Here is a 19,153-nt window from a genome sequence, read left to right on the forward strand (position 1 = left end):
TGGGGGAAAATACCCACTAGCCGGTACTACGCTATATGGAAAGGCCACCAAAAACTGGCCTGGCCTGGACGATAAAGGACGTTTAAACGGGGCTACCCGCTGCAATGGAAATGCGCTATAACATACCTTATTCTTACTCCGAGCACTACTTCTGGTCCTCCGTCGCTTCACACTTGCAGAGGGCGATTTCTCAACTGGCCGAACTGGTGTCCTGGTCGGTGATGACACCAGAAAGACCGATGGTACTGCATCTCCATTATGTAATGGTTGTTCAATAAATCCCATGTTATGTTTTATCATACTCTCAGAGTAGTCGTCCGGAAACTTGAAATGTTCGCTGCATACATGCGCCTGTGGATCTTTCGGTTCGGGCCGGCCACATTTCGCTAGCCACTGCCTCCGAACGTACTTCCTACGCTTACCTTTTGGCAACAGATGGAACCGAGCATTCCGTGGATTGTTCCTATCTGAATTGTGGCAATGTTTCGCGATACAATGAGGCATATTTGAAGAGAGTAACTACAGTAAATAACATGAACATCAACGTGTCCTTGAAACCAAACGCATGGTTTACGTCACGTCCGGTAAAATGGCGCCGCCCACAGTGTTGATGTTATTTCGGTAATTAATCAGTTTAAAATCACTGATAATGTCATCGGATTAAAAAAAAAAAAAAAAAAGCTGGCAGAGACTGGTCTGTTTTATCGGATGATCATTATTTAAAAATGAGTGTCATGAGCATACCATTCCTTTAAAGAACACATTAAAAAAATCATAATATATACTCTGCTTGACAATTGTGACAACTGCCACAACCTTAAAAACACTGCCAATGTGTCTTTAGCCTACGACCCACTGTGTGACATGTATTCTGTGCAGTCTGCTCTTTCTAAACACACTGCAAGATGTGTGGAATAGCCTCCCCCCCCCCATGGTGAGCAGCCTGCACACATTAGGGCTGCATCACACTGAGAAACACCTCAGAGTTACAAGAAAGATTGAAAGGCTCTGACATAATTAATGGGAAATGCAAAATGTACCTATTTATAGATTATTCACTTTTACTCTTCTCTTTTTGTTGTAAAAGATATTCAAACCAAACATGGTCAGAAGTGTAGAATGTAAAGCATCAAAATCAGTCGCATTGACCCGAAGACACATTTTGAGTTGTATACACTGCTGGAAAGAGGAGAGTCATAGCTTTCTAATGATATCAGGATTGTTGTTGTACTCCAAATATTAAGCGAAATATGTCACATTATATAATGACTGTCACCGAGTCATCATTTTGAGAAAAAGGCCTTCAAAGTTTTCTCTTCTCTGGAATCCATCGATCTGATTATTAGCAAATGATCAAAATACTACGGAGGGAAGATATTTTTGTTTGGAGGGGAAGCTTGCGAGAGTGTGTGTGTAATTTTGCTTTGTGTGTATTGTGTTTGTTTCCCGGGGAAAACCCTCAGGAGAAACACCAGCTGTTGTTATGCCTCCTATGACGTTAAGTTACTCCGTTCTCCGCTTGTAATTATGCCGAAGATTCAAAGCTGTATTTATCATCTGAATTTGCCGAAACAAGTTTAATATTCTGAAAGCTAAGACTTTGTTTTTTTTTAATCAGATGAAAACAAACTGTAACGGACCCTGCCGTGTTATCTATGATTACTCTACGCTTATATTCATAATTTCAGCCGGAGGCGGCGCTGCGTAAGAGCAGAGTGCAGTGAGAGCTGCCATCTTCCCTTTACAAGCTTCAAGAATGTATTTATCGTGTGATTTTGGAAATAAAAGTTTCATATTCTGAAAGCCAAGACTTTGTTTGTTTAAAATCAAACAAAACACCCAAACCCAGAACAACTATTTTTTTACGCAAATCCACGTTTATTTTGAAATGAGCCGTTGCGACTTCCGACTGATTTCGATAGAGCGGGTCACATATTAATGATGTAAAGAGTGGATATAAGTAGACGCTGCTTTTGTTAAGGGGTTACAAATCAGAAAGGTTAAGAATCACTGCGAAGTTGAATTAGAAGACATGTATTTAATGTGTCCATCTGCAGAGGAGATTACATCTTTTAAAAGAAGCTGTAATGATGTGTGAAGGTCACTGCTATCCACAGCTTTATAGTGCAACATCCTGGTGATTAACTCTGTCCTTTCTCACCAGTTGAGTTGTGCATACACTACCTTTCTTCTGCATCGACTGTAAAGAGGACAACACACTCATGCAAACTTGAACTAAACACAACAAAAGTGTCTTAAAAAGTCAAAAGAGGACACAGCAAAGAGGATATCCATGTATTTCACTGAAGAGTTAGGTGCTTTAGTTTGTAGTTTGAGAGGTACTTTATATTTGCTTGATTGGCAGGTGTCTCATCCTATCAGAGCCAGTCGTGACTCCTTGCTTTCCCCCACTACATCAAACACCATCTTTGACCAAATATAGATGTTGTGTCTTCAGTGCCTTTATTCCAAAAACAGGAAACACATTCAGATTTCAAAAAGGATGCTGAGTGATGTCTTCTGGTCTCTGTAGTGTTCCAGCAGTATCTTTACACACAGAGGCCCTGCAGAGCTCCACAGCTGCTCATTAAACCATCAGCCAGAGACAATGTTAGTCAGATCTGGAACATTCTAGCCCCAGTGACTGGCCCTCAATGCAGGTTGATGCTGTCTCTTGATACAGCCCATTAAGGACAGCCCTACAGATGCTAAGTGGAAAAGATAAGGGATCTGTGTTTGCCTGCTGGCAGATGGTAGAACCTTCTCACTCCATTTAACAATCATTCACGTTAGCTCTCCCTCACTGAACATGCCACGTTTACTCATTTCAGAAAACACTGACTTGGAGATTTGTCAACTAAGCTAAATGTTTGCAGTTTGACTCGTTGACAATGTTGAAATGATTTGTGCTTTGATTTGAGCTTATAAATACAGTTTGAACTAAAACATAGAACTTTCACATTTCGCCAGGCCCACGCTGATAATAGTTTGTAAGACTGTTCTAGCCAGACACTTGTCCCTTAATTTACCGGACAAGTACTGTCTACCCATAAGCCCCCCCCCTCTCAATCAACTTCCTCTTGACTGCCTTTTTATTTTTTACCTACTTGTTTGCCTGTCCTTGTTTGTCTACCCTCCCTCATACTGTAAAGCGTCTTTGAGTTGTGAAAAGCGCTATATAAATAAAATGCATTATTATGCGAAACTAGCATACTAACTGGCAAGGGGGCTACAACTACAACAAGATGAACATATTTGACCGTGATTTAATTGTAATACACGTTTCAAAATGATGCCGAAGTAACAACATACTGATACCGGTAAGTAAAAACCATGAATTAATGCTTTGACAAGTCTGCAGACAGACGGCAGGCGAAAAACCCTTTTAAAATGCGTGTTTTCTAAATGAAGCTTGGCTAAGCTAACGTTATATATGCTCCGACCGTCCACACTCAAAACAACGGCCTATACAGACATAAATAAACCAGCGACTGTATTCGCCATGACACAGGCAGTCTGTGGTTTGTACTTGTTTAACTTTTGTCTAGTTTCTGAACAGATATGAGGAGCTGTGAGCTCTGAGTGCTAAGAGCTAACGGCTGATGTTGTTTTTCTGTCGTTCGCATTGAAGATGACGTCACGGCTCCGCCTACACTGCGTTACTATAGTAACTGCCCCAGTTCCTAAACTGTAATGGAAACGCAGCATAAAGTGAGCCTGGCCTAACAAGGCCTAACAAGGCCTAACTATACCGTACTAAGCCGAGCGAGGCCCTGCAATGGAAATGCGCCATAAGTAGAAGTATCAACAGAATGTGTATGATTGACCTCTGAGTCACAGTCTTGACCCTAACACATGTATTACCCCTTACCTTACAGTGCTGTCAGGAGTCTGCCATTTCCCCATACTTTGCTTTGGTTTATGACATATATTTTGCAACTTCAAAGAGTATTTTCTATCCAGCATGTGTTATGCTTCTTAGCATACTAACACGCTGAAATAAAAGGTATCTATAACTGATTCACATGAGCATGTTAGTCTGCTGGTTTCAGAAGAAAGCCAATGCACCGCTATTGATAGATAGAAGCTTACAGAACTGTGAGCATGACTGTAGACTCCAACAACAATCCTTCCATTACCTTAACCAAGTCACTGTACCTTGTACACTAAAGCTTAACCTCACAGACAGTGTTGGAGGAAGTACTCTGATCCTTTACTTAAGTAAAGTACAAAAGTATTAGCATCAAAATATACTGAAAGTACAAAAAGTAGTAAGTAAGTACTCGTTCTGCATTTAAAAAAAATGATATGCTATTATATACTATAATATAAAATAAAGTACAGAAGTATTATGTGTACTTCAAGTATTACAAGTAATAGTACTTGCTGAATAATTTAATGTTTGCTATATTATCCTGTTTTTATACATGTAAGAGCATTTTGGTATTGAAGTTGGTCAATGTGGAGCAGTTTAGATACTTGAAATTCTGTGTATTAGTAGTACAGTGCTGCATTATACCATATCAGCATATATGTGTTTTTCACTTTAAAAGTATGATATTTACCTCTGAAATCTGGCAGAGTATAAATATAATGTAGCATTACATTACAAACATGTCAAAATAGCACTTAACTATAATACTTGAGTATTGTACTTAGTTACTTTACAGATAGCAAATCAAAACTCAGACAAAACATGAGCCGTCTTATGTGACAGTTTCACAATCTGCTGTCAAACCCTGTGTTTGTGGTCCAGGTTCAGGGACCAGTAACCCTGTCTGCTCAGTATGGAAGTTATATGCTTGTGTGTGGACACATTTGACCAAACTCTTATTGTTCTCACATTGCAGCATCTCCATTTGCACCATCAACAACTTCAGCGGACAGATTGAATGTGCTCCTAACGTAGCAGATGGAGGGACTTTATGAGAGTCAGTAAACCTATAAGACAATTCCCTCTGTTCCTTAGTAATTATCTCAAGAGCATTATTATCACTGCACCAAACCACTTTACATATATTTGACTGATAAGGCTCTATAAAGGAAAATGCAGAGTAAGTGGAGTATACTCTCTCTGTTAACCCTTATGTATTGCTGCTATCGGACTTTCACACCTGTTTGTGCTGTCCAAAATCAGTCCTTCTTCATACGGTCGCCTATTATGCAAAATCCACTTTTTCACGTCTTTTATACATCACCATGTGTCCCCTCTGTGGAAAGAGACTCTGAACGTTTCAGGAACAAAGACCCCCTCTCTTTTTGTCCTGATCCATTTCTATAAAAACCTGTCTGAAAATGAGCTGATCAGATTTGGACCACTTTATGATGTCATAAAGATGTTCTGGCTTGTGTAACCATTAGCCAATCAGCAACCAAGGTAACCCCCCTCCCCCCCTACCTGAATCTCCTCCTAGAGCACCATTGTGTTTTTTTAAACCAATCAACTCTCAGAGGGGTGTGGCCAGCAGCGGCTCATTAGCATTTAAAGCTACAGAATCAGCACTTTTGGAACAGGGCTGAAACAGAGGGGTTTGGTGTTTCAGCCAAACACTCCAGAGACATGTTCTGTATATATATCTGAGACCTGTGATGTATTGTTGAAAAAGAGTATTGGACCTTCAATGTTTTTCAGCTTATAGTGTGTTCCATACGTGTTAAACAGCACTTTAAAACACGATGTCTGTTTTCTCCTGGTGTTCTGTGCTGACTTACTTAGTTGTTGTCCTTGTGAAACTATGAACACCGCTGTGCTGCTGTCACTTTGATACATGGCCTCATGCTTTGCTGCACACTAAATATCTGACAGTAGAGCCAAATTGCACTGCGTTCTGTGGAAAGATAACACAGCAGATCCCATTCATCAAGGGTTCTGCTTTCCTTGGGTGTGATGGCAATAAGTATTTCATCATTAGAGTAATGGCGTGTGTTTGTATTGGTACGCTGATAATGGATTGTTGGTCTTGTAGTCGGGTCACTCCTCTGGTGATAGATTATGTTAATGGATATTTAACTACTGTATCACACGGTTTATTGCGCCAGCGGTCATAACTAATAATGTATCATTGTTAAACAGATGCTCTCTTTCTCACACTCACACACACACACACACACACACACACACACACACACACACACACACACACACACACACACACACACACACACACACACACACATTGATAAAATACACATGCACACAAATACACTAGAACTTCTGCTGGGTACTTCTATGCACTTCGACACATGTTATTCACTATGTTTTTATCAGGTAGTCTTACTGTTGCATGCTTTCAATAAACCTACACAACTCTTTTCCTTAATACATCTGCTAATGGTGGAAGTGAGTTTTAGACCTCAGAGTTTTAGACCTGTTTTCTCTACACACTGATTGGTGACAAAAGGCTGTTGCAGTATTTTCTTCTGTTTCAAGTCTCCTGTGAGCATGAGAGACTGCTTTGAAATTAAAAAGTACAAAAATCCAAAGGTACAAGACTGTCTACTTCGGGAGGGAAGCCAAGTCCCAGAGCGCACTGCAGTAGGAAGCATCCAATCACAAGCTTCAAATGATGTTGCTATGGAGCTAATTACGCCACTGATTTCCCATACAAACATCAGTTTACTCTACATGAAGATTAGATTACTAATCAGCTGTGGAACCGTGAGGACTTCTGGACCAGCTCAGTCCTGCAGACGACACACACAATATGTTTCAGTGTTTTCTCCATGGCAACAGTGAAACATATCCTGTAGCATTGTAGTATTCAAGCACAGTTTCAATGGACAATTTAAACAGTATTTTAAATATCCTTCAATAAATGTTTTCTAAAACACTATAATGTATTTGTATGCAGCTATGGAAGCAATTAATTGACAAATATAATGTATTTTAAAAAGGGGTTAGTTATGCATCATTTATTATTGGTTTATACACAAACCCAATCAAGAATAGTTTTATTATTTGAAAAATACACTAATAAACACTTATATTTGCTAACAAGTACATTAAAGTCCACATGATGGATGGATGGATAGATAGATATAGATATAATAGATAGATTTAGAATTGTATTAGCTCATGTATCTGATCAGATTATTCATTATCATAAGTACATTCTGAAACCCATCTCGCTCTGTCACCCTTTTGGACTGATTTACATCCACTTTACCTTTTCCCTGCCACCTCTCCTGCAGTGATTATTTGTACTTGTTGTATTCTCTCCTGGTCGTCCCTGTCACTTTGTATGTCTTGCTTGAATGGTTAATTGGTGCGGTCACCTTAAACTGCAGACGTCCTTTTAATACATGTCCCAGCCGGACCCCTCACAGTCACTTATTACAGTCTGCTGGGCAGCAGTGCTCTGAAGAGTCAGCAAGCCAAATGTTCCCCACTGACCGAGCAAGGATAATACTCAAACATACCTTGCAATTTGGCATCTAGAAAAACAGCATAGAGAATTATTATTATTTTCTAAAGTGTGACTGAATTGCCTCTCAGCACTTCACTTTCCCTCGAATATTAGAATGCAAATGGAAGCGAGCTTTCAATGGAAGTAAAAAAAAAGAAAACGCTTCTTTTCAGAAGGGTTTAATGTTTGAATTGAAGAGCTGTTTGAAGAGAATAAAGAGTGTTTTCTTTTCTTCTTTGTATTGCCGCGCTGCTGCGTTTCTAACAAGGCAGAGGGCTCTCCAGAAGTCTATTTGATATACATGAGTAAGCACACATTTCCCATGCTAATTTTCTGCACTGCAGTTCATCTCTCACCCTTGGAGTGCAGGAATATAAACTGTTGACCCGCTGCCTGCAGACGCCTCGCAGCGCCCCTCCCTGATTGGGCTCCACGGTGCTTCAATCAGCTTAATTGGCCGGGACTATAGTATCAGTGAGAGCAGAGAAATGAGAGGGGAATGCTGGGATTGGAAAACAATTGAATGCTGCATCGTGCACGCCTCATTATTTGTTGATTGACACGTTTGCAGGGGGGTTGGGGGATCTGGAAAGCCTAACAAAACAGATTTGAGGCAGCTCTGACTTTGGACACATTTTGTTGATATTCATTTTTGAAATCTCAGACAGAATCTGCACACAAGACAGAGAGGAGCAGAGACTCTATGCAGTATGAAGGCATTACAGCTGAACTGAGCTGTGTTGTGGATGCAGTGACGCAGCGTCCACACGGCAGCGTCCGTTGAAGCTTGCCGGCAGGTGTGTCTGAAACTCGACCAACAACCAATCACATGAATCTCCCGCCCCGGACACACAAGCATGCGGTTTGATTGGCTAAAGCTTGTACTGGCATATGATTTGATTGGGTTACGCTTCCGTCGAAGCTTCAAAAGTGTTCTCAACTTTTGAAGCGAGCAACGCGAGCAAAGCGAAGTGACGGAACCACAATGCAGTGGGCCGAACTGCACGCCGCCGTGTGCGTTGTGGACGAGCCGTGAGGGTTTGTGGACCTGAAGGCAGGGGGAGGAGCCTTGTTCAGTTTCAGCACTAAGATGATTGGCTGTAGAAATGTACATTTAAATGTAATGTATTTCTTCATTCATGTGACATGTGTTGTTTTTTCCATTACTTAATTAGTTTTATCATTATTCGTCTGGAAAATCATTCAGTCTATAAAGTAGCATGTAACATTATTGACTAAATAGAGGTCAAAAAACATATGAGTTGTGCTAAAATAGATCATTTTAATACATTTACATAAAATAACTCAAATATTAAAACTCCAATGCTAAGGTATAACCATGCTCAAAAAAACTTTAAACTGAAGTCATGTTGTTTACTATTTCTGTTTTTAGTGGCCTCACCATTTTCTCTAAGTGTGTTGTTTGACAAAAAAAGAACTATCTTTACCATACTGTTTCTACGTAGATATATGTCATGCTGTGTATTCCTACGTTATACTCCTGTATAAATACTTATTTCCCTTTGTTCACTCGTTTCCAGCTGTTCCTGTTCCAGTTGCTGAGAGGCCTGTCCTACATCCACCTTAGGTACATCCTGCACCGCGACCTGAAACCACAGAACCTGCTCATCGGAGACACCGGAGAGCTGAAACTCGCTGACTTCGGTGAGCAGTCCGACTGATGCTGTTTATCTGTTGAGAGCTGAACAACTGTGAAAACTGTGCTTGGCCTCCATTTCACAGTTACTCTTACAGTTTTTAGTAGTCATATGCCCACTTTTAATCAGAATCTAAATGTATTGAAGTCGTTATTTTTACTATGAGTGGAAGGTTTTCCTTAATTTTTAAGAATTTAAATAGTCTTTAAGAATGAATGATGAATCAGTGATGAATTAGAGTTAGTTGATATGTCGATAAAACATGAGACATTTTACATTGGCCAACCATTAGCTATATTATAAATCAATTCATTTCATCATAGCCATCTTTATAGAGTAACAGTAAAATCAAAAAATAATGGGAGTCTTTGAGAAAGACCTTACTGTTTGAGGTCATTTTTGGGATGGGATGGCTTTAGATGGACTGTTGGTCCGTCCATCTGTCCAGCACGTTGGCCAAGATCACGAAGTCTGAGCAACTAGTGGGTCCCTTCACCTTTCCTCTAGTGCAAGACCACTTTACGCAAGACATCAAAAAATAAGAGCAGATTAACATAAAAGGTACATATCTCTTTTAGACTCCCATTTAATTTGTGTAGCGTATGTGTGTGTGTTTGTGTCTGGAAGAGACTCCTTCTGAAGTAGCACCATATGGCTTGAATCAATGCTCAGTAAACATGGCCAGACATGGCCTGTCTGGCATCCTGGGGGGGGGGGGGGGGGGGCAGACAAACTGGCAACCCAGCCTTCTGTATACCCCAATCATCCATCCATCCAGCCATCCATCTATCCATCCATCCATCCATCCATCCAGCCATCCATCTATCCATCCATCCATCCATCCATCTACTGTATCCATCCATCCATCCAGCCATCCATCCAGCCATCCATCCATCTATCCATCTATCCATCCATCCATCTATCCATCCATCCATCCATCCATCTATCCATCTATCCATCCATCTATCCATCTATCCATCCAGCCATCCATCCATCTATCCATCTATCCATCCATCCATCCATCCATCCATCCATCCATCTATCTAGGATCCATCCATAGACATTGTTTGCTTCGTATACCATCCATCTCTTGCCCCTCCACCCCTCTGCCCAGGCAGACAGGGGGAGGTGGAAGGTTGCAGCCTGATTAATAATGCAAACTGTGTATTAGTGCAGAAACATTACTGCAAGGGAAATGAGAAAGAGGAAATAATGGACAAAATGCAAAATGAGCAGGAATGAAAATCCCTGGACTATTAGTCTGTCGCTGGAGCTGTGCTCATCAGCAAACAGAAAGTCAGCCTCTGCCTGAGGGAGGCCAGATGAGGAAGGCAAAGGCTGTGTGTGTGTGTGTGTGTGTGTGTGTGTGTGTGTGTGTGTGTGTGTGTGTGTGTGTGTGTGTGTGTGTGTGTGTGTGTGTGTGTGGTGTGTGTGTGTGTGTGTGTGTGTGTGTGTGTGTGTGTGTGTGTGTGTGTGTGTGTGTGTGTGTGTGTGTGTGTGTGTGTGTGTGTGTGTGTGTGTGTGTGTGTGTGTGTGTGTGTGTGTGTGTGGCCGTCGGGGCTCCCTGTGGTCCAGGCCTTGGCAGCAGGAATACTAACGGCTGACAGCTGAGGCCTGTGGCGCTGGTCGGGGTAAAAGAGTGGGTTGGAGGCTGAGTGTCAACAAAGGGGGGGCTGAGAGCTACAATGAGAGGCTGCAGAACTCAGTGGGGGTGGTGCTGTGTGGTGGCAGCATGAAGAACCTTGATTTTCTGTCTTCTTTTAGTGCTCATCAATGCTTTTGCCTTATGATTGGACTGACCACTTTATCCACCCAACATTACAGTCTGCCAAAGACAGAGTTATTCCTCACTCTTGTATTGCTGCATTGGGTGGAAATATGTGTGTATTAAACCTGGGTGTGGTCACTTTGGACCTGACCCAGTGAAGAGTCATCCAATGTGGAAAATAATGTTGTCAGCAGTAGTTAGTAGCAAGACTCTTTGCATTTTCTTCTTAGAAACTCTGGTGACCCCCTGACCTCCAGCTGATCAAGTCAAATGATAAAAGTGGGATCTCACTGACAGCTGGCTTTGATTTAGAGTTTTTAGTAAAGTTTGTTGCTGTACGCTGCATCAAACCAAATACATGCAGTAATAGGCTCCACCCCCTGCTACACTATACTAGACATTTTATTGGCCCATTCATTAAACATTGTAAAAAGTTCTCCCTTTTGTTGTTGACATTTCTGCTGTTGACAATATAAACTATAGTTTATTGTTAAATCACATTAAAATATATATAAATGTGAAATCACCAACTATTAGGCTATTGTGCATTCCATCTTTGTTACGGCTGTGAATTGCCATAACATATGGCCGCCCCTTAGCCTATCACTTAAAATGTGTTGGAGCGCTAGCCAATAACAGCATGAGTGTTACATAGTGATGTCACTATGTTCCAGGAGTACACAAAGGTCTCCAATGGAGGGTGTTTCAGGCAGAAGGGGATTGGGGGTGTGGGAGAGAATCTCCCTCTGGAGGGAACACAGGGATTTCAGCCTTTGCAGTCCATTGACATGCACATAAACACATATTGCACACTAGATTATTAAACCTCCAGAAGCATGATAGGGCCCCGCTAAGGGAAACGTTAAGGCTACTGAATGGCAGCTAATGTTCCCAAAAGGTGAAAACAACATTCAGAACTTGCACACTTATCTATAAAGGAATGACAATGCTTTACAATGAAAGCCCCCCCCCTCACATTACAGATGCAGATGATAGGTAGAGGTGAGTGGCTGGGCAGCAGGGTGGCAGGGGTCCATCCAGAGCTGAGCCCCCCCCCCTGCTGCTGGGGGGGGTCCAGATACTCCCCTCCGCTCCTCTGTGGGGGGCGGGGGGGTCCAGATGCTCCCCTCTGCTCCTCTGTGGCTGCTCTCACTGTTTAATGAGCTGCACAAACAACCAGCACATAACTGAGGCGTAGAGCCAATGTTTCATATCAAGGACACAACTAGTAGAGGACAACTGAAGCAAGGTGTGGGGGGGGGGTTGTATTGTTTGTATAGTGGAGCTGTGTGGACCCTAACCACTGCACCCCTGTTGCCCCTTTCACACCAACGCGGTTCCCGTTCTAGCTCTGTGCTAGAGCTTTTCTGGTTCCGAACAGTTTTTTCTTTTCAGACCCCTTTTTGTTCCAACCCAGTCTCACGGCATTTCGTGTTATAGTCATGACATTTAATCTATTGATTCGTGTTCACCATCACGATTTTCCACTTTTTTCCGTGTCACACAGAACGATTTTAAAAGCAATGTATTTCTATTGGTAGTATGTTTCGTGCCTGCAACACATATTTTTGTCCGGTCGGGTCTTGGAAGACCGGAAGCTGTGGGGTTCATAAAAACATGTTCTTACTCAAAATCAAGCCATGATTATTGTTTTTATTTTAAATCGTATAATGTCGGACTTTTTTTGTCGTCTGTGAGGAAAAGAAATGGGGCTCAGAGCCTCAGAATACTGAAATCTGTATTTTTTAAATCTTTTTTCCCTTCTAATTTGTTATTCTTTTCTAAATAACACACTGTTATTTACTCACCAATAACACACAATTATCCTTGTTTTTATTTATTTGTTTAATTCTATCATCTCTGGCTTTTTAGCCGTTCCTCAGGAACTGCATTTCAAAATAAAGTCACCGGAAACAGACGTAATTTTGAGCGTCATTGCGATACACACCCACTGAACTGATTACCCAAGATCCTCAGTTAGCAGCTCAGTGATTTGATGGTTTAGCCGCAATGCACGTTGGGATTTGGTGTTTATGCAATATGAAATCCAAAAAACATTTTAAAAAAATAATAATAACACTTTATTCCGAGTGTTCTTGCTTTTCTCTTTGGAAGTCATCACATAACAGCATTGTAATACACGGTTCGGTTGCATTACATATTACACATCTGTCGTAGTTCTCTATTTATAGAGCCCTGATGAGAAGACTTCTAGACAAACTGGAATAACTGCCACGGAAACTGAATACGTGACGTGGATCATAAATATATCAGCAATTAAACATCTTCAATTTCTCTTCACACAATACGTCTCCTTGCAGTATCAACACTAATTCAGCTGATTTTTATATTTGATCCAATTGGTAGATAGGTAGCAGTGCACAGCTGATAGAAAGGGACTTGTCGTTTTTAAAGATATTACTGATTTTCTTTGAATTAAAGAATGTAAATACTGAGTTGAAAGAATAGTCAGGGATTTTGGGTGATGGGATATACCTTTCTGTCTGTGATTTTTTACAAATCACATATAGAAGTAAAACATGTGAAATAAATAGCAATATAGCAATATCCTGTAAAATTATGTGAAAACATGAATAAAACTACACATCTTCAGATGTTATACATACATAAGTGTCCTACACTAATAATACAATGTTATTATGGATGTGTGTACCTTGTGTGCACAGCACATTATTGAATTAGTTGTGTATATGATATGTCAATAAACCTTAGAAAATATTGAAATCTTGAAAGGGATGTCAAAATAAATAGCCATTATATACAGTCTTTAATTAACTATTAGTAGAGAATAACGAAAATGAATATACTTTATAGAGATCTGCAGATAAATGTTTAGTCTTCTCAAGCACCAACTATCTCTCCTGATTGTTGGCACTTGACAATCACCTTTCCCTGAATTGTACTCAGGTGTAACTAAAGTCTGATTTAAGGGTTGTTTATATTTCACATCATTAATCAGAATCTGCAAAGTAACTCAAATAAATGTAGTGGAGTAAAAATACCAGGTTAACCTCTGAATTGTAGTGGAGTAGAATTACAAAGTAACAATGAGCTGTCATGTGGGTATATATTAATGCTGCCCATTATGGATACAAGCGATTTTCACCCATTTAGTACTTACTGTACATGTTTTACATTTGTACACACCAATTTGTTTCGTATCCCCTAAACCTCCAGGGCTGTACACAGTGTAATACTGTCAACTTCCAAGAACATGTTGCGAAACACAATAGCCAGCATGTGTAGTTCTGGGGGGGCGTTCAAGTCCAGTTTTGGATAGTCTGGCGTGGTTTCGTTCCATTTCAAAGAGCTGTTTGACGCTCGGCGTAACCTTGGCGCACTGCCACTCCAACATCCAATCCCAGAGCTTGAAGATTAATCACGGGGACAGTAGTCCTAAACAATAGCTGGGGATTATGGGTAGTGTACTGTAGTGTATTCGGCCATCCTAAACTCCCAATGGGGGACTGCGTTGGGTCGATGGTCGTGTTGCTTTTAATCATACGAAGCCAGATTAAATTAAATAGCGACTTCTCCAACTTTATACTTTTCTCCAGAGTGCCGTGGTTCATTGTTTATTAATGTGTTTCAGCGGCATTTACCGACCGCTGCAGTGCTGCTCTTCCACGGGAGTTTATCAATCAATCAATCAATCAATCAATCAATCAATGTTTATTTATATAGCCCAATATCACAAATGTTACATTTGTCTCAGTGTGTACAGAATATCAGTATGACAATACGACACCCTCTGTCCTTAGACCCTCACATCGTACAAGGAAAAACTTCCGGAGAAAACCCACAGTTTAAAGGGAAAAATGGGAGAAACCTCAGGGAGAGCAACAGAGGAGGGATCCCTCTCCTAGGACGGACAGACGTGCAATAGATACCGTGTGTAAATTGAAAAGATAATACATTTGCAACATAGGTAGTCCAAATGTTTGCAAATGCATGTGTGTATAATAGGAAGATGAATCCACGAGGATATCCATCCAGGACCTATGATCCAGGACCACAGCCACGACTCAAGATCCAGGGCTCGCGATCCAGGACACAGAACCGCAGGATCATCCATGACTCCGGATCCCGGCGTATATAGACACCAAAAAGAAAGAAATTCTTACCCGTTAGCTCCGGGTTAGCTCACACTGCAGCGGCCGCTGTAAAATATTCACTGTCTGACTGTCACACAAGCAGCTGATACATATCTCCAGTTCCCCATAAGTGAATATGTGTCAGTCTGAATTGACACTGTTTGGCATCACAACGCTGTTATGAAAGTTTCTCTGGTATAAAATGGGTGATGTTAGCATAGCAAGTGAAGCTAAACTGACTATCTTGACTACTTTAAGAACTACTACTTTTAACCGGCGTATTTTTCATTATGATTCTACTTGTGATTGTCGGACATGACAACCTGTGCAGCCCATCTATTGATTGCATCCGATAGCTGCTCCTATAATACAAAACAAAACGTCTGCCTGCTCTCCACAATGATCAATAACAGCGAACGGATGGTCAAAGTAAGGTACAAATAAACAGAATCACATGAAGCCTGGTTAGTGTTGCCTGGCTTTATAAAGTGTGTTTTTTTTATTAGTGTGTGGTTGCGTTCTAGTCACTTTGCTCAGCGCTACTGCTTGTTACAACTTTTATTTGCCATACTCGCCTTTAACTATTAGCTCAGGTTAATCTCGCCCCCCTCCAACGTAAGCGTGACGTATGCGGTTCTTGCTTCTAGACCGAAAAATGTTGGTGCTTGAAACGAACCAGATTCCGGAGCTTAGAGGCGGCTCCGCTGCGGTGTGAACAGGAAAAAACTGTGCTTTTCAGGCCCTGGAACCGCGTTGGTGTGAAAGCCCCATGTGTGAGCACACACATTAACGGGACCTCTGCTACAAACTGTCCCTCCTATAAACCTGCCATACAGTGGACCAGGCCTTTGCATTGCTGATATTATGAATTACACTTTGATATAGCTAATTAAAAACTATTATTACACACACATGGTTTTGTGAGATCTACTGTGATTGTCATTATACACAAAAGAACAAAACCCATCCAAATTCATGGAGCAGAAAAAGAGATAAAATATTTTTCTTTTTTTTCACTACATTTGGCATTACGGCGCTTTGTAATAAGTGCAGGTCACTGTTTGGTTCGTATCTTGTGCACATACAAGAGGTACTTATTGCATGTTCCCACACACATTGGTAATGTTAAACACACTGATTCATGCTGTTTCTCTGGTGGTGGCAAATGCCAAGAAAGTCAGGAAAGAAGACTGTAATCGTAATTATTTTTATAAGACAGAAATTGCACTCAAAACGTTTTAAGGCTTAAACGTGTTTGGATCAAACACTGGCATCAAACTAGGGGGGAACATTTTCCACCGGTAACAAAGACAACACTGAATTAGCGATTAATTTCACAAAAAAAACATATTTGGTGCTTACTTTAAAGTTGTATGGTGTGTCTATCCTCTCCATTCTCCATCACTGTGTCACACACACCAACAGTGAACCAAAGACCAGAAGTTCACAGGTTGCCTCATTAAATGAAATGTATCAGGTTCCATTACAGAGTAAATAATTTAGCTTATACACTTAACCCATATAAAGTCCTCCGTCATGATCGTGAAATAAGTTATTCCTGAATTTAAAAAGAGCAAAACAAGGGGGTAAGAGGGTATATAAGCAATGTAATTGGTGTATACTCCTGTAAACATGCTGTAATAGAGTTTATAAACAGGAAAACTCAACTCCCCTATTGCTGGCAAGAAGCTCTCATTGTCGTCTCACTCAAAATGACTTCAGCCTTAAGACAATTTTCTGATGACAAGTCTGTAATTATAGAGGCAGATGAAGCAGATGAGGATGGCTCGTATGTTACGTACTTCAGAGCCTCATGAGAGCCTGAATGTGTTCACAGTTGGGAGGAACCTTCTGAATGTGATGCAATCAAACACTGAAGGGCGGCCATATGCTGTCCGGGTCATTCGCCAACCTGGAGCACATGCTGCGGTCAGCGGCCATAAACCCTGTGTCTGAGGCTCATTTACACACTAAATGACCGAGCTGTGTGTGTTTGGGACTCCATCCATGGGAGGACCGGTTCCAATCTGTGAAGTGATACATGTTGGCTGCTGAAGGGTCGGAAGAGGCACGGTCCTACCTCCTCTCCAGTGGCCAGGTGAACTACCTCACAATACACAGTGATTTTGGTTGGTTGGTAGGTCCACTTTGGTCCAGACTAAAATATCTCAGTAACAACAGGACGGATATCAATTAAATGTTGTAAACACATTTATGGTTCAAAGAGAATAAATCTTAATGAAGATTGTGATTTCTTTACTTTTCCTTTGAGTGAAATTTCTCGGCAGTAGTTGGATTTATTGTCAATATCTTTGACTTTAACTTGAGGTTCTACACAGTGGGATGACTTTAATTATCTTCTGACGTTCCCTCTAGCTTCATAAATCATTTGTGAAACTTGTTTAGTTTGTTTGTGGAGTTATGGCAGGGAATTAGCTCCATAGGTTAGCCTTTAGAGCAGGGTCGGATCTAGAAACAAATTCATGGGGTGGCAGGAGATTTTGAGGGGTGGCATCCCCTGGCAGAAGTAGGCTATATGCTGATTTAATCGCAGTCATATCAATCAATGTTAACTTGGAAAGCCACAATATTTATATTTTAACTCAATAACATCAGGATACATTATTGTGGCACATCAGTAAAGCCTTACATATAAATATATAAGGTGGCAGACATAATTTAATGAACTTTAACTGAACACTCACTGAATGAGTTTGTCTCACTCTTAGACTAGCAGGGGTACCACATCTATGCAGACTGCTGCAATAAGTACATTAATGAACTGTCTCATCGATTTTTGTCAGAATGAATATGATACTATTAACAATCATATTATTCCTATCAGCTGTCAATCACTGTTATGTATATTCATTTATTATTGAATAAACTATATTTTTTGGAGGAGTTAATGATGAATGTTCCTCAACATGCTTGCTCACCCTCATTCAAATTTGAAAGACAAATTACTAAAAGGAACAGTTCACGCCCCACATCTTTACTGCAAACAGTTAAAACCTTGACTTTACAGCAGAAAGAGCAAACATTAAAGAAGTGAATAACTGCATCAGTTAGGGTTAAAAAACGTGTATTCAGCTAAAACATAAACATCGCTACAGTTATTATCCAGTGGAAAGTCCTTTCCTACTGGCCAGTTAAATAAAAGTGGTTGCTTTTGTTTGGCTGGGCAGTGTAGTTTTACCCCCAGTTTCCACCGGGTCCGTCTGCGCCGCGCTGCGCCGCGATACGGCTGCGCCGCGATACGGCTGCGCCGCGATACGGCTGCGCCGCGATACGGCTGCGCCGCGGCGGTCGTAAGGATCGCGGCCACTCTAGTCAATGGGTGCTATTCCACCACACGCACCCCGTTACGGCTCAGACGGTCCCAGAAGCGTCCCAGAAGAGTCCCAGAAGCGGCTCGGTGCAGCGCTTCTCTAAAATTAGGATGAATCCTATTATTGCCGCGGCGCAGCCGTAACATAAGGTCGGGCAGGCAGCCCCCCCTCGCAGGAAGTGGAAAGGTGAGCATCCGGGCCAGGCCCATCCCCCACATATACTAATTTAGCAGACCCCCCTCCTTCATCACAACACCTCCACTACGATACGCACAATGGACGACGAGGTTTTCATCATGGAAGTGGACTATTACAATTATTATTAACTGTGTCTGTAGACTACAACACAACAAAATAGGACATTTATAACAACAATAAACACAATTTAAACAGACACAAAAATAAAACATTTAACTACGTAGCCTACTTACTTTCTTGTAGAAGTACAAATGTCCAGGATGCCCGAATCAATAACAAAACTTCGAGCCTGCACGCATGACGCTACGCTTCTGAAACGCTTCTGTGACGCGTCCGGTGGGTTATGGCGCTAGAGGAGGTCGAACCAAAACCGCGGCGCAGCCGTGACGCGGCGCAGCCGTGACGCGGCGCAGCGCGGCGCAGACGGACCCAGTGGAAACTGGGGGTTACACACCATCTTATTTGACTTTCTCAGGACTTAAAACTGTTTTTTCAAAGGAAAAATATATATACACATAAGGTCATCAGCTTAACAGTTTGTTATGCTCATCGAGTCATCCGTGAGCAGAGCATCAAGTTGGCATGCCTATTACAGCTGAATGGTAGTTCCACGATTACCATTTTGTTCAGCCAAACGCCTCACAAACTGATTAAGATCAACAACTTTATTGCATTT

At 41.3% G+C, this 19,153-nt stretch overlaps 1 protein-coding gene across 2 annotated transcripts in view; it reads left to right on the forward strand.

Annotated features, from left to right (window-relative positions):
- Positions 1 to 19,153, forward strand: part of cdk14 (cyclin-dependent kinase 14) — a 241,305-nt gene that overhangs the window by 115,652 nt on the left and 106,500 nt on the right. For both annotated transcript variants that reach the window (XM_034217206.1, XM_034217207.1), the window contains one exon: positions 8,948 to 9,071. In XM_034217206.1, the coding sequence (XP_034073097.1) occupies positions 8,948 to 9,071 (124 nt within the window). The remainder of the gene's footprint in view (positions 1 to 8,947; positions 9,072 to 19,153) is intronic.

The sequence above is a fragment of the Gymnodraco acuticeps genome, unplaced genomic scaffold (genome assembly GCF_902827175.1).
Source record: "Gymnodraco acuticeps unplaced genomic scaffold, fGymAcu1.1, whole genome shotgun sequence".
Lineage (NCBI taxonomy): Eukaryota > Metazoa > Chordata > Actinopteri > Perciformes > Bathydraconidae > Gymnodraco > Gymnodraco acuticeps.